The sequence below is a fragment of the Phacochoerus africanus genome, chromosome 15 (genome assembly GCF_016906955.1).
Source record: "Phacochoerus africanus isolate WHEZ1 chromosome 15, ROS_Pafr_v1, whole genome shotgun sequence".
Taxonomy (NCBI): domain Eukaryota; kingdom Metazoa; phylum Chordata; class Mammalia; order Artiodactyla; family Suidae; genus Phacochoerus; species Phacochoerus africanus.
This window is the reverse complement of record NC_062558.1, coordinates 124,307,220-124,321,840: the sequence shown is the minus strand read 5'-3', so window position 1 is coordinate 124,321,840 and position 14,621 is coordinate 124,307,220. Positions and strand designations below refer to the sequence as shown.

General features: G+C 43.2%; 1 protein-coding gene across 4 annotated transcripts in view; it reads left to right on the top strand.

The window, feature by feature from the left end:
* The first annotated feature begins 230 nt into the window (after positions 1–230).
* Positions 231–14,621, top strand: part of NRAP (nebulin related anchoring protein) — a 79,004-nt gene continuing 64,613 nt past the window's right edge. For all 4 annotated transcript variants that reach the window (XM_047760024.1, XM_047760022.1, XM_047760023.1 and 1 more), the window contains exons 1-8: positions 231–503; positions 834–928; positions 1,496–1,583; positions 7,544–7,645; positions 10,803–10,907; positions 12,584–12,688; positions 13,382–13,486; positions 14,207–14,314. In XM_047760024.1, coding sequence (XP_047615980.1) covers positions 432–503; positions 834–928; positions 1,496–1,583; positions 7,544–7,645; positions 10,803–10,907; positions 12,584–12,688; positions 13,382–13,486; positions 14,207–14,314 — 780 coding nt within the window. In that variant the 5' untranslated portion in view covers positions 231–431. The remainder of the gene's footprint in view (positions 504–833; positions 929–1,495; positions 1,584–7,543; positions 7,646–10,802; positions 10,908–12,583; positions 12,689–13,381; positions 13,487–14,206; positions 14,315–14,621) is intronic.

Genomic DNA, 14,621 nt, shown 5'->3' with positions numbered 1-14,621 from the left:
CTCATTTGGTGTGGCGTATGCCTCTGAGGTCTTTTCTTGGGTCATGACCACAGCTAGTGTTCGACGACTACAGGTGCCCGATCACACATGAGGCTGTGGTCATCCCCATAAACATGATGCCATCATGAGTTCACTTTTCTATTTCGAGAAGCATGTCAGCTAGAAATACCTCCACCTTATTTCCCAGACGCATGCGTGCTGAGCGAGTCGCCAAAATAGCCCTTTGAGTAAGTGGCAGCTTTAAAAGCCATCCAGAAGCTGACTTCAAACTAGAAGGTCAGCAAAGGAAAGTGGAAGTTGGATTCTGAGCGATCAAGGTGCCCACAGGAATTTAATCGGAGTCGGGACTTTGCAGACTTGGACAACTTTAAGGGGACTTCTTGGATTTCTTGCCTGTGACCTGTCTCTGTCTCCTCTCTTTGGACGTCAAGATGAATGTGCAGGCTTGTTCCAGGTGTGGGTATGGCGTGTACCCTGCTGAGAAGATCAGCTGTCTAGACCAGGTCAGTAGACATTTCTTGGCCTTTGGCAGTGGTAACAAACCTGAGAAATTTATCTTCTCACATATGGACCTGTGGAAGTTTTTTGAACCACTAAAATAAGGTGTATTTCCCACCTTTCTTCAGTTGTACCCATTTCTGGCCACATCTCCTGTATTGTCTCAAAAAAATTGTATTCGTTTATCTACGCATCATAGCCGTGTGTGTGTGTTATCACCATTTTATCCCTAAAGCCTGTTTTTTTCTTTCTTTGACTCTGAGATACACAAGAATCCTGAGTCTAAAAAAAAAAAAAAAAGGAATTTGCTAAAACTTTTTCTATATGATTTGTAGATATGGCACAAAGCATGTTTTCACTGTGAAGTTTGCAAGATGATGCTATCGGTTAATAACTTTGTGAGTCACCAGAAAAAGCCATACTGTCACGCGTAAGTGTTTGCTGTCCCTCCCCACCACCCCTTGAGTTGTATTTATTTTTTAAGCCAGTAGCCAGCAGAGGTTCAAATCACAGACTCCTGGGTTAAATCCAAGAAACATCTCCTCCACAGTTTTTACTTACATCCAATCATCAAAGAGACCTAAGACAGGATGTTATGCAACAGAAAGTTGAAAATTTCACATTTCTGATAAGTAAAAGATCAAATCTATCCACTATAACCTCACGTCAAATTATTAAATGTTACATAGAACAGTGTAATTGCCGTGGGGATGCATGAGGCTTTAAGTGTTTCCTTTTAAATAACTTCAGAATCCTTTTGTATTTCTTCAGAAAGTTTTGAAGTGATCATTTCCAGTTCAGTCTAGTCTATAGGTTAAATAGGTTGAATTTATTTGATTTTTTTTTTTTCCTTTATGACTCATTGCCTGGAAAATCTTCAAAATAATTATGAAGTTTTATATTTTTTGATTAAAGAAGACTCTGCCTTTAAGAACACTTTTGCAATCATTGTAGATAAAATATATTTCTAATTTCAGTTTCTGTCTAATTTTTGTAGCCATAACCCCAAGAACAACAGCTTTACAAGTGTCTATCACACTCCATTAAATCTAAAAGTGAGGCAGTCTCCAGAGGCCATCGGTGGGGTAAGTTTGCATTTCAAAATAACCTTGAAAGAAAATGTCTTAACTCGGGCAACTGTTAGGTTTTTAAGTGTCTCTGCCCAGATGTGAACCTACCTGTTTTCTCCACATATACAAGCAGAGGGCATTTAAGTAGAAAATATTCCTATTTGTCCTACCATAGCATAGAGGCCAATACACAGGATAATATAGCTCGAATATCCGGGGTCCTTGTGTCCATTTTATTTATTTTATTTTTTATTTTTTGGTCTTTTTAGGGCCACACCTGCAGCACATGGAGGTTCCCAGGCTAAGGGTCGAATTGGAGTTACAGCTGCCAGCCTATGCCAGAGCCAGAGCAATGTGGGATCCAAGCCGTGTCTGTGACCTCCACCACAGCTCAGGGCAACACCAGATCCTTAACCCACTGAGCTAGGCCAGGGATCAAACCTGTGTCCTCATGGATGCTAGTTGGGTTTGTTAACAGCTGAGCCACGACGGAAACTCCCCTTGTGTCCATTTTAACCTCTCTGTGTCTGCCAGCTCTGGACACATTGATGCAATAGGCCATGCATACACTGTGTATTTAATACATAAAACAAAATTCACGTAGTTGGAAAACATTACAAAGGTCTTTCCTTTCTTTTCCCATGGCATTTTGGTACTAGTTCCACACTCGTAAATCTCTCTGAATTTAGTAGTGTTTAAGGTTATTTGCATTGGAGTTCCTGTTGTGGCTCATCTATAACAATCCTAACTGCTATCCATGAGGACGCAGGTTTGATCCCTGGCCTCGCTCAGTGAGTTAAGGACCTGACACTGCTATGAGCTGTCCGGTAGGTCGCAGACACAGCCCGGATCCTGTGTTGCTGTGGCTGTGACATAGACAGGTAGCCGCAGCTCTGATTTGACTCCTAGCCTGGGAACTTACATATGCTGTGGATGCGGCCCTAAAAAAAAAAAAAAAAAAAAAAAGATTATTTGCAGTGTTTAAGATCTCTTTCCCTATGGGTAGGGGTCAGTCACGGATATTTTGGTTTGGAACGGATGTTTGGATAGACAAGGAAGCCCTATGGATAAGCCAATCTGTTTTGAAAAATTAACAATAGAATTTTATCAGAGAACAATTGATTGACTGCTTGCCATATAAAATGATGAATCATTTCACCTCCCTCCCCCATGCCTCACAAGTTGTTTTGTGGGATGGAGCTAGCAGTCTTCTAAAATTAGAAAATGATCTACGAGGTGGAAGGCTCTCTAGTAATCTGCCTTCCTCGTGTTACCTCCTCTCATCCTGGTGCTCCTGCCCACCCAGGCCCTCATCCTCCTCAAGGAAACGGACATTAGACTGAGCTTATTCTTATTGTGTGCCATGTTGCTTATTTCACTAAGGGCTCGCACCAATTGTGAGTTTATTATTTTATAACAAACTTATATAACATTTACTGTACAGATGGGGCTCCTGTTGGGGCTCAACAGTAACAAGCCCAACTAGTATCCATGAGGATGTGGGTTCAATCCCTGGCCTCATTCGATGGGTTAAGGATCCTGCATTGCCGTGGGTTGAGCTGTGGTATGGGTCACAGACGAGGCTTGGATCCTGTGTTGCTGTGGCTGGGGCGTGGGTTGCCAGCTATAGCTCCCATTCGACCCCTAGCCTGGGAACTTCCATACACGGCACATGTGGCCCTAAAAAGAAAAAGAAAAGAAAAGAAAAAAAATTACTGTACAATTGCTTAATTCATTTAATACATTACAATCCAATCAAGTAAATAGTATCATTATCCCCTTCTACTGGTCAGGAAACCCAGGCTCGGAGAGTGGTTCGGTTATCATTGATTTCTAAGGATCAACGAGCCTTAAGAATTCACAAGCCATCCTAGATTATTGAAAGACTAATTCTTCTAGGATTTTGCTTTCATCTCTTTTTCTTTGTTTGTGTTTTTGCTGTTGTTGTTTGTTTGTTTTCACCTCTTCATGTCCGAGGGCAGCTACACGAAATTGCAATAAATACTGAGGTTAACTTCATTTCAATAGTGCTGAGCACTCTGCTAGGGCCCATATCTCTGTGACCTCACTGCTTCTTCTCAAGACACGTCTGTAATGTTATCATGTGACAGCTGGGGAGGCTGAGGCTCAGAGAGATTAAGTAACTTGCTCAGTGTTACCTGGCTAGTTGAATCGGTCCAAATCCAGATCTTTTGGACTTTGGATCCCCTATTCTAAACTGTTGCATTGACCTATGTCCTCGAGGTGGGACACTCTCCAGAAGGAAAAAAAAGCTCACTTGTTTATGTTTACGACCATCTAGATATTTCTGGCCCCTGGAATTCTGGGGCCAGAGTTGGGCAGGTTAAACACAAGGGGATGTGCTTATATATCAGAGTACTGTTTGTATTTATTTCAAAAAGATCCACAATGTCTGTATCACCCTATGCAAGGTATCGACTGGCATGTCCCCCTTACAAACTTATAGCAGGTCACACAGTATTAACCTTTCTCTGAGGTGGCAGTGGATTCACTTTCCTTTAACTGTATATGACAGGCCCCACCTGGATCGAGATTCTCACTGGTTCTATTTCCAGTTGCAAACAGGGGCGTGAGATTCCCAGGAGGCCCGTGTGTGTCTGTTTGTTCGCATCTATGTGAATATATGTGTGTGTGTATAAATATGTATGTGTGCACATGGGGAGTGTACGTATGCGTGTGTGTAGGTGTGAATATGTGTGCACGTGTGTATGTGCATGTATACATGGTTCATATGCATGTTTGTATATACACGTGTGTGTATATACATGCCTGTGCGCATATCTGCGTATGTGTGTGGTGTGTGTGTGTGTATATGTGTATGTGTGTATTATCTCTGTGTCTATATGATGAATGTGTGTTTGTATGCGTATGTGTGTATAGGCGTATATATGTGTGCATGTGTGTACATATATGCACGCACACCCGTGTGCATATATGTGTGTACATGTGTATGCATGCATGTGTACGTGCATGCATGTGTGTGCATGTGCGTGTGTGTACTGAACAGCTGACTGCTGAGACCCCTTTCTCCTTCCTCCCCCCTAGGGGAAGAATCAATGGGACAGTCATGTCCCTTCCAGGCCTCGGATCTTATCACCACCCTACGAGGTGTGGTGGATTACTTTTTCACTCTCTTTTCTTCTCTGAGAGACTTTGCCAGTGGAATAAAAAGCAGATTCATGGGGCATGTGCTCAATTAAAAAAATAAAGGGATGCTTCAGTAATGGTGGGGAAGGAGAAAAGTCAAGGTTTTAAGTTGGCATTTGAAGCAGGCCAACATTTTTTGTTTTTTCTTTTTAAATGTCACTCTTTAAAAAATAAATGGATAAATAAGTATTTACCAAGACAAAATGTCCTGTTTGGCAGCTGTGAATGGACGTTTTAGCAGAGTAGAATGTCTGGGTTCTCTTCTATTCAGAAGGTGAACTTTAGCCTTTATCCCACTAATAACATTTAAGGCTTTTTTCCTCTTCCTACTTCCTCTGAATAATCGCAAGTCTTGGGAAAGGTCTCTGGGGAGGCCTCCCCAGTGATGGGTTTGTACTGCGGGAGGAGGACCGAAGATGTGGCTTCCTGTCTGTTTAGGTCTTGTGCTTCTGATTCCTTAAGTCAGTGGTTCTCAAGGAGGGCAGTTTGGTGATGTCTGGGGACATTTCTGGCAGGTGGGTGGACTGTTGGCATCTGGTGGATAGAGACGAGCTCTGCTCTCAGCATCTGGCCAGGCACAGGACATGCACCCTGTGAATGAACTGGCCCCAAGTATCAGTGGAGCTGCCAACAAGAAACCTCACCTTGGAGTTCCCACTGTGGCACAGTGGGTGACGAATCTGACTGCAGTCCCCATTGTGGCTCAGCAGAAACAAATCTGACTAGTATCCATAAGGATGTGGGTTCAATCCCTGGTCCCACTCAGTGGGTTAAGGATCCGGGGATGCCATGAGCTGCATTGTAGGTCGCAGACGAGCCTCAGATCTGGCATTGTTGTGGCTGTGGTGTAGGCCAGCAGCTCTAGCTCTGATTTGACCCCTAGTCTGGGAACGTCCATATGCCACAGGTGTGGCCTTCAAAAAATAGGAATCTGAGTGAAGTAGCTTGGGTTACCATGGAGGTGTAGGTCCCATCCCCAGCCCAGTGCAGTGGGTTAAAGGATTCAGAGTTGCCATAGCTACAGTATGGGTCATGGCTGTAGCTGGGATTCAGTCCCTGGCCCAGGAACTTCCATATGACATGAGTATGGCCATTAAAAAAAAAAAGAAAAAAAAAGAAGTAACATTGCCTTAGGTCTATGTAATGTTCACGGTAGTTTCTCACAATTCAAGAGGGAAAAGCGTGTGAGGATATGTCAATGTATATACTTTAAAATATGCATATTAGAGCTAAATTAATTGAGCCCAGACAAAGTGCCCTTGACAGAGAACTAGAATTCCTGGGCTCTGAACCTGGCTCTGCTGATCTGCTAAATGATTTATAAAAGTTCACTTCTTTTTTCTGAACTTCTTTCCTCATCAGTAAAATTAATGATGTAAACTTCAACTTGTTAAGGTTGCAGATTTCTGGGCCCTATCCACATACATTATAATATCTGGGTTTGGACCTAAGACCTGATTTTGTTTTTCTTTTGTGGTTAGTTCTTTTTATGTTCTCTTTAAGAAAGCTTTGCTTCTTCCAAGGTCATGCAGATATTATTGAGATGTATGTTCTCAAACTGATCTACACGTTCAGTACAATTCCAGCCCAAAGTCTGGTGTTTCGCATAGAAATTGACAAAATGGTCCTAAAATTGATATGAATATGCAGAGGTTCTAGAATGGCCAAGAAATCTTGGAGAACAAAATAGAGACACTTAGATTACCAGATTTCAAGACTTACTATAAAGTAGTAGTAATTAACTCAGTGTAGTGTTGACGGGCGAATAGATAGACCGGTGGAACACAATACAAGGTCCAGAAATAGAGCTGCACATATATGGTGCCTTGAGTTACAACAAAGTCACCACTGCAGTTCAATCTTTAAATAAATGGTACCAGAGTGAATGGACACTTTAATAGAAAAAATGAGCATTGATACCTACCTCCCTCCTATACATAAAAATTAACTCAAGGTATCTTATAGACCAATATGTGAGAAGTGAAATTATAAAGCATAGGAGAATACCTACATGAATTTGGGGAGCCAGCATTTTAACAAGCTCCCTAGGTGTTGCATAGGCTAAAGTTAAGAATGACTACTCTAGGAATTCGCTTGTAGCAAAGCAGGTAAAGGATCTGGTATTGTCACTGCAGCAGCTCAGGTTACTGCTGTGGCATGGGGTTTGATCCCTGGCCTGGGAACTTCCACATGCCACAGGTGCAACCAAAAAAGAAAAAAAGAACCACTCCTCTTTTTTTTTTTTTTTCTTTCTGTCTTTTTAGGGACTCACCGAAGGCATATGGAGGTTCCCAGGCTAAGGGTCTAATCGGAGCTACAGCTGCTGGCCTACGCCACAGCCACAGAAACACCAGATTCAAGCCGCATCTGTGTCCTATACCACGGCTACGGCAACACCAGATCCTTAACCCACGGAGTGAGGCCAGGGATCGAACCCACATCCTCATGGATCCTAGTAGGGTTCATTACCACTGAGCCACAATGGGAACTCTAAGAACCACTCTTCTAATGTCTAGTGTTTTCTAAGCTGAATACTTTGTGCTGTGTGAAGAGTCTTTAAGTCTTTTTAATTACACTGCTAAATAGAACTTTCCACCCAGCTGGTGCTCCGTACCTGCCACTCGACTGGTGGCAGAGATGAAGCCAGTGCGACTGATGGCCCACACAGTTCGGGTTGTAGTGCAGTTCAGATGCTTTGAAGTTGAGACTTGGGATCCCCCACCCCAGGTTTCACTCTGTATCTGTATCCTTTGCTTCCTTTCTTTTTTTCTGATGGAAACATCACTGACAACGTCTGCCTTGTGCAGGTTGATGATCAAGACCATGGCGAGCGGTTTAAATCGGTGTTTCACTGGGATATGAAGTCCAAGGACGGGGCAGCTGCCCCTAACAGCCAACCATTGGATGAGGTGAGAGAAGGGTTTTAAGCGGGTTTGGAAACAGAGGAAAGAATGACACGCTATGCAAATGAAATGCATTATGAGTATGACTCCTGGAGGGACTCAATTAGGCTTTCTTTTATCCAGTTTGTAATTCCAAAGGAAGCATCTGCAAGAGACTTCCGCCAGTGTGTCCCAGCACCACCTCAGCCGTGTCTGCTCCAGTCCAAGCTCACTGACTTCCCCCTTCCAACCCCTGCGTTTCTGTCACTACAATCAGCCATCAGGCTGGAAACTAAGGCTGCCTTTTCATCTTCTGACACCTGACACATCTGCACTCCTACCCTCCATTTCACTATCCCAGCTCCGATGCCCTCATCTCCTACCTGGACCTCCACAAACCTTCCCTCTCTTCGGGTTTGCCCCTCTCTGGCCTCCTTGGGACACTGGGCACATGCATCTTCCTGGTTGTCTCTGATGTACTCTTCCCATCACCTGGGAAGTTATGGTCACTCTCTCCTGACAGCCTCATCATTTAAAAATCCCCAGCCATTTATTTTTCATGATCCACAGAATACTTGCACTTTTCTTGTAAAGACATCTCACAGCACAAAGCTAACCCCTTGTCCTCCATCTCCCACCCCAGTTCCTTCTGTTGTGGTTCCCATTGTTATCAATCTTATGGGTATCCTTCCAGATTCTCTCTGCTCATTTACAAATTAATGCCTATATAATTTTTTGCTGCTTACATTTGGATATGACTACTGCCATTTATCGAAAGACCTGTAATAACTTACGTAACCATTCTTTTCTTTGGTTTTCTTGTCTGTAAAGTGAACTTTAAACAGTTCCTGATTCACAGAACTGTTGTAAAAATTAAGAGTACACAAATATAAAGCTCTTACTTAGAACACGGATCAGCACAATAAATATCTCAGGTAGTATTTTTTTTTTTTTGCTTTTTAGGGCCATACCTGTGACATATGCAAGTTCCTAGGCTAGGGGTTGAATTGAAGCTGCAGCTGCCAGCCTATACCACAAGCCACAGCAATTCAGGATCCAAACCACATCTGTGACCTACACTGCAGCTTGCAGCAAACGATGGATCCTTAACCCACTGAGAGAGGCCAGGGATGGAACCAACATCCTCATGGATACTAATCAGTTTTGTTTCTGTTAAATCACAATGGGAACTCCCTCAGCTACTATTTCTTATTGAAAATTATATATGTATATTTCTATTGAAATGTATCATTTTGTTTTTCTATGACACAATATGCATTGTTTTATAACTTGCATTTTTCATGCAACAAATACCCTGGAGATATTTCTATCTCAACAGCCTTTAAGCTGTTTGGGTGGGTATATCATGGGTGCAACCATTAAGAATGGACATATCATGCTCTCTTATTGATGGGTAAGATTATTTCAATTTTTTCCTCTTTTTCTTCTTTTTCTTTTGGTCTTTTTAGGGCCGCACCTGTGGCATATAGAAGTTCCCAGGCTAGGGATCAAATTCGAGCTGTAGCCACCAACCTATGCCACAGTCATAGCAACAACAGATCCGAGCCTCATCTGTGACCTACACTGAAGCTCACAGCAATACAGTAATGCCAGATGCTTAACCCACTGAGTAAGGCCAGGGACCAAACCCGTGTCTTCATGGATACTAGTCGGGTTCATTGCCACTGAGCCACAACAGGAGCTCCCTATTTCCATTTTTTTCTATTATAAAATTGTAGTTGAACACTCTTGTGTATGACTTCTTTCAGACACAGTGAGTATTTCTCTAGAATGGATAATGGAAAATGAGGTTACAAGGTCAAGGGTATGTGCCTTTTTAATTTTAATGGACCCTGTCAAATTGTTCTCTCAAATGGCTATACATTTTATGTTCCCACATATTCTCACCAACACTTGGTATTATCAAAGCATGGGATGAAAGTTTTGACAATCTGTATCTTGTTTTGTTTTAATTTATTTATTTATTATTATTATTTTTTTCTTTTTTGCCATTTCTTGGGCCACTCCCGCGGATATGGAGGTTCCCAGGCCAGGAGTCTAATCGGAGCTGTAGCTGCCAGCCTACGCCAGAGCCACAGCGGGATCTGAGCCACGTCTGTGACCCATACCACAGCTCACGGCAATGCCGGATCGTTAACCCACTGAGCAAGGGCAGGGATTGAACCCACAACCTCATGGTTCCTAGTTGGATTCGTTAACCACTGCGCCACGACGGGAACTCCGTTTTGTTTTAATTTAAACTTCCCTGATTATGAGTGTAGTTGAGCATATTTTCACATGTGAACTATCTGTCTTTCTAGATCTCCAAAGGTTGGTTCTGCCCAACCTGTCCAACTTGACTCACCTCCAGCCCCCTTGGCTCCCTATCTTCCCTTCAATTCCAATCACCTCCCCATGGCCTTTCACCCAAAGCCTTCTTGCTTTTATTCATGCCAGTCCACACTCCTAGAATTTATTCAGCATGTATTTATGGAGTATTCTATGCCAGACACTGTTCCAAGCTGCTGGAATCCATTAGTGCACAAAGCACAAGAAAATCCCTGCCTTTATGGAACTTGACTGCTAGAGTAGAAGCTGTTCTTTCTCCCTTTGCATCATCTGTTCACTGACCTCAGCCCTGGAGGTCCAGCTTCTTTAAAGCTCTCATCATGTTTATCTTTAATATAGTACAAAAATGTTTTCTAATTGCTAGTTGTGCCTTATGTTAGTTTAATCTCCCTAGATAGGTCACGAGTGTCTTCAAAGGCAACTTCGCCTCCCCTCCCCTTTTTTTTTCTTTTGCGAAGGTTAATTGCTTAATCTCATGCTTGGCACACAGGTAGCAGGTTTTTGAAGCCTGGCTGAATAGTGCTGATGAATCTCAGCTGCCTAATCTTGGTGTAATAATGAGGAAAGAAATATTAAGTTACATTTGGAGGTCTTCTATGACAAGGTGAATCTCAGAAAGTTGGGTTATTTAGGCTATTTGGTTATTTTCTAGTTTGAAAAAGAATGAACATTCTAGTGAGCTGAGACCTGTCACGTATTAAAGGAGTTTATAGTTTTTAGAGAATTTTATCCTTTCTACCTTATATTGATAAGGTATGTGGGTATAGGGAGGGTGCGCTTACCAACCAGATGTGTGGGGTGTATATTTGTATGCATTTGTGTGTTTCCTCTATAGAGAGCTTATTGGCCTGGATATGGGAAAGGGAATGCTTGGTGCCCAGGATCTCTGCCTGACCCTGAAATTGTAAGGATGGTTGAGGCTCGAAAGTCACTGGGTGAGGTAAGGGCCCTAGAAATTACTTTTGCAATTAGTTTGAATGTTTATTTTAAGATGGTGAGACAGAATACTGACCCTCCCCCAAAGATTCCCATGTCCTAATCCCTGGAACCTGTGTACATGGTTCTTTTATGGCCAAAGGAATGTTGCAGATGTGATTAAGGTAAGGATTTTTTTTAACTGAAGTATAGGGTTTTTTTGTCATTTTTTTTTTTTTAAGGGCCATACCCATGGCCTACGGAGGTTCCCAGGCTAGGGGTCAAATCGGAGCTGCAGCTGCCGGCCACAGCAACGCAAGGTCTGAGCTACATCTGTGACCTACACCATAGCTCACGGCAACGCCAGATCCTTAACCCACTGAGCAAGGCCAGGGATCGAACCTCTGTCCTCATGGATACTAGTTGGGTTTGTTAACCACTGAGCCATGACAGGAACTCTAAATTGAAGTATGGTTGATTTACATGTTGTGTGTTGTTTTAGTTTCTTGTGTACAGCAAAGTGATTCATATATATGTGTATATATACATATATATGAATATATACATGTATGTATGAATATGTATATGAATATATACGTGTGTATGAATATATATATATGTATATATTCTTTTGCAGATTCTATTTTATATATAGTGGTTTGTGTCTGCTAATCCCAGATTCCTAATTAAGGCAAGGATCAGATAGGAAGGTTATTCTGGATTATTACGGTGGACCTAATGTAACTGCAAGGGTCCTTAGGAGGAGGGAGGCAGGAGGGTCGGAGTCAGAGAAAAGATGCTGTGACAGCAGAAGCAGAGGCCAAAGCCAAAGAACTCGGGCAGGCTCTAGAAGCTGGAAAAGGCAAAACAACGAATTCTCCATGACAGCCTCCAGAAGGAATTGGCTCTGATGGCTTATTATTATTATTATTATTATTTTGTCTTTTTGTCTTTTTGCCTTTTCTAGGGCCGCTCCCGTGGCACATGGAGGTTCCCAGGCTAGGGGTCTAATCAGAGCTGTAGCCACCGGCCTACGCCAGAGCCACAGCAACGCGGGATCCGAGCCGTGTCTGCAGCCTACACCTCAGCTCACGGCAACGCTGGATCCTTAACCCACTGAGCAAGGCCAGGGACCAAACCCAAAACCTCATGTTTCCTAGTCGGATTCGTTAACCACTGCGCCACGACGGGAACTCCCCATTTAGTAATTTTTCTTCAGTAAATGGAAAGAAAACAACAGAAACACAATTGCTAAGGAGCTGTGTCTCCTTAGGAAAACTAACCATCAGAGATACTCAAAAAGCAGGAAGAAAAAAGAACAGACCATTTACTCGCAGTGCTATAGAACTGTCTCTAGTGAACAAGTTATCAAAAACTGTCCTGCATAATAATTGCTGCAGCATCATATAAGCCTTTGAGTCAAAGGGCGTCCCTTCGGTTGTGCCCGGTTCCATATCTTTTAATATAAACATGGAAGGGGAAACTCTTTGACCTGGGAAATGTGATTTCTTCAGCCTTGAAGGTGTTATTCAAATCACCAGGTGAACGAACATTTTAGAATTTATCCAAGGTGACTGAAATGTCTTCTAAGTGCCTTGTGCATCCGGTTGGCTTGGGTCTGAATATGTTTGCTATTGCAAATTGATTAGTTCTCATTGGATGTCGTATTGGCTCTCATGCTGACACTGATCTGACCAACAGGAGTACACAGAAGACTATGGGCAACAGAGGGGCAAGGGGAGCTTTCCAGCCATGATCACACCTGCTTACCAAAGGGCCAAGATAGCCAACCAGCTGGCCAGCCAAGTGAGTGTCTCAGTGTCACCATCCATGATGCTAATTTTTGTCCTTATCTGAGATTCAGATAACATCCAATAGGAGAGTGCTTTGGGGAGGCAGGTACCCTTAGGGTGATGCAATGGAGAACACTGTGTTCTTTTCCCTGTCAGTCATTCTCTGTGCCTTGATGGGCCACTTCTATCGATGGAGAGAGGACCACGTAGCTCACCCCAGGCTGGACCAAGTAATTTCTTGAAGCAGCTTTAGCATTAAGGGAACTGATTGTTGTCAAGTGGATGGCAGATCCTCCTGAAGAGTAGCACAGCTTGTTGGTGAAGAGCTCAGAGTTTGGAGCCAGAATGCTGGGATTGGAATCCTGGTGCCCTCACTTAGTAGCTACGGGACCATGAGCAAATTTCTTAAGCTCACAGCTCCACAGCTGCTCATTTGTAAAAGGGGGAAAAAATCATAGCCCTGCCTTATGTGATTGTTGTGGCGATGACTTACTATTTATTAGTGGTTAGCAGTTCCTAGCCCTGTCTCATTACCTAATGCATAAGCATTGGTGCTTTTTGGAGAGGAGCCCATAAAGCAAGCCAGAAAGACTTGACACATGTTTGCATTGAGTTTTGCCCAGTGGTAGCTTTGGGATGGCTGGGAGGTGAGGTCCTCACAAAGGCTGCTGGATGTGACCTTGAGTCTATGCTGTCTCCTCACCAGGTGGAGTACAAGAGAGGGCATGATGAGCGCATCTCCAGATTCAGCACAGTGGCGGATACCCCTGAGCTGCTCCGGGCCAAGGCAGGGGGACAGCTTCAAAGTGATGTAAGAGATGACGGAGGCCAATGTGCAGTCATTCTCATTGAAGATTCCCCATTCTTTCCTCACTTGGAGGAGGAAGCAGGGAGAATGTAGGTGGTATCTCAATCCTGTGTGGGGGCCAAGGAAGAACTTTCTAAGGTCAAGGATGGTCAGGTCAGTTTGACAGCTAGTAAGACCTCGTGAAAACTCCTCCTTAGAGAGAGAACTTTACCTGGTGTTAGTAACAAACCAGATATATCTGATTAATCTGAAAGAATTCTCTCCTTGTCACTGCAAATTATAGACGATAACTCCCAAAGAATTTCTACCATTTGGTCCACAGCATAAGACTGAGAACCCAATGTTGCTTGAATGAGAAGTTTAAGCATGAATCCAGGGTCAGCTTAACGAGTAGCTTCCACTTCCCTTGGGTTGAGAAGTGGTTTTGGTCTCTGAGACTTGACTGGCGGAAGCCTTCTTGCTCTGCCTGGCCCCACCACCTGGCCCACAGCAGGTGCTCACAAATATGTGTTGAATTCTACACTGAGCATCTCCCTGGATCAGGAACTCAGCTGGTCTTGGGACTAAAATGGTTAAAAAGAAGCACAGGGTCCATCAAGCTCTGAGCCAACCACATTGCCATAAGAGCTGTGACCGGAGATATTCTTAGCAGGCTTTCCACTCAGATCACTGGTGGGTAGGAGGATTGTGGTATATGATTCAAAATTTGCTTTCATTTTCCAGGTGAGATACATGGAGGACTATGAACAGCAGAGGGGAAAAGGCAGTTTTCCTGCTATGATCACACCTGCTTATCAGATAGCCAAAAGAGCCAATGAGCTGGCCAGTGATGTAAGTGTCCAGGGCAGCGTTGTCCTGTTATAGGGGATGAAGCAGGAAGTTACCTGGGCCTGGCGAGTCCAACTTCCTGTCTCCTTTGGTGTGTACCATGAAGCTAGGAACTAGCTTTCCTTTTTATTTTTACTTTCTTTCTTTTCTTTTTTATTTTTTTTTATTTTTTTTAATTTTTTTTTTTTTTTGGCTGTACCTACACTATATGGAAGTTCCCAGACTAGAGGTCGAATCAGAGCTGCAGCTGCCAGCCTATGCCACAGCAATGCAGGATCTGAGCCGTGTCTGTGACCTACACCACAGTTCA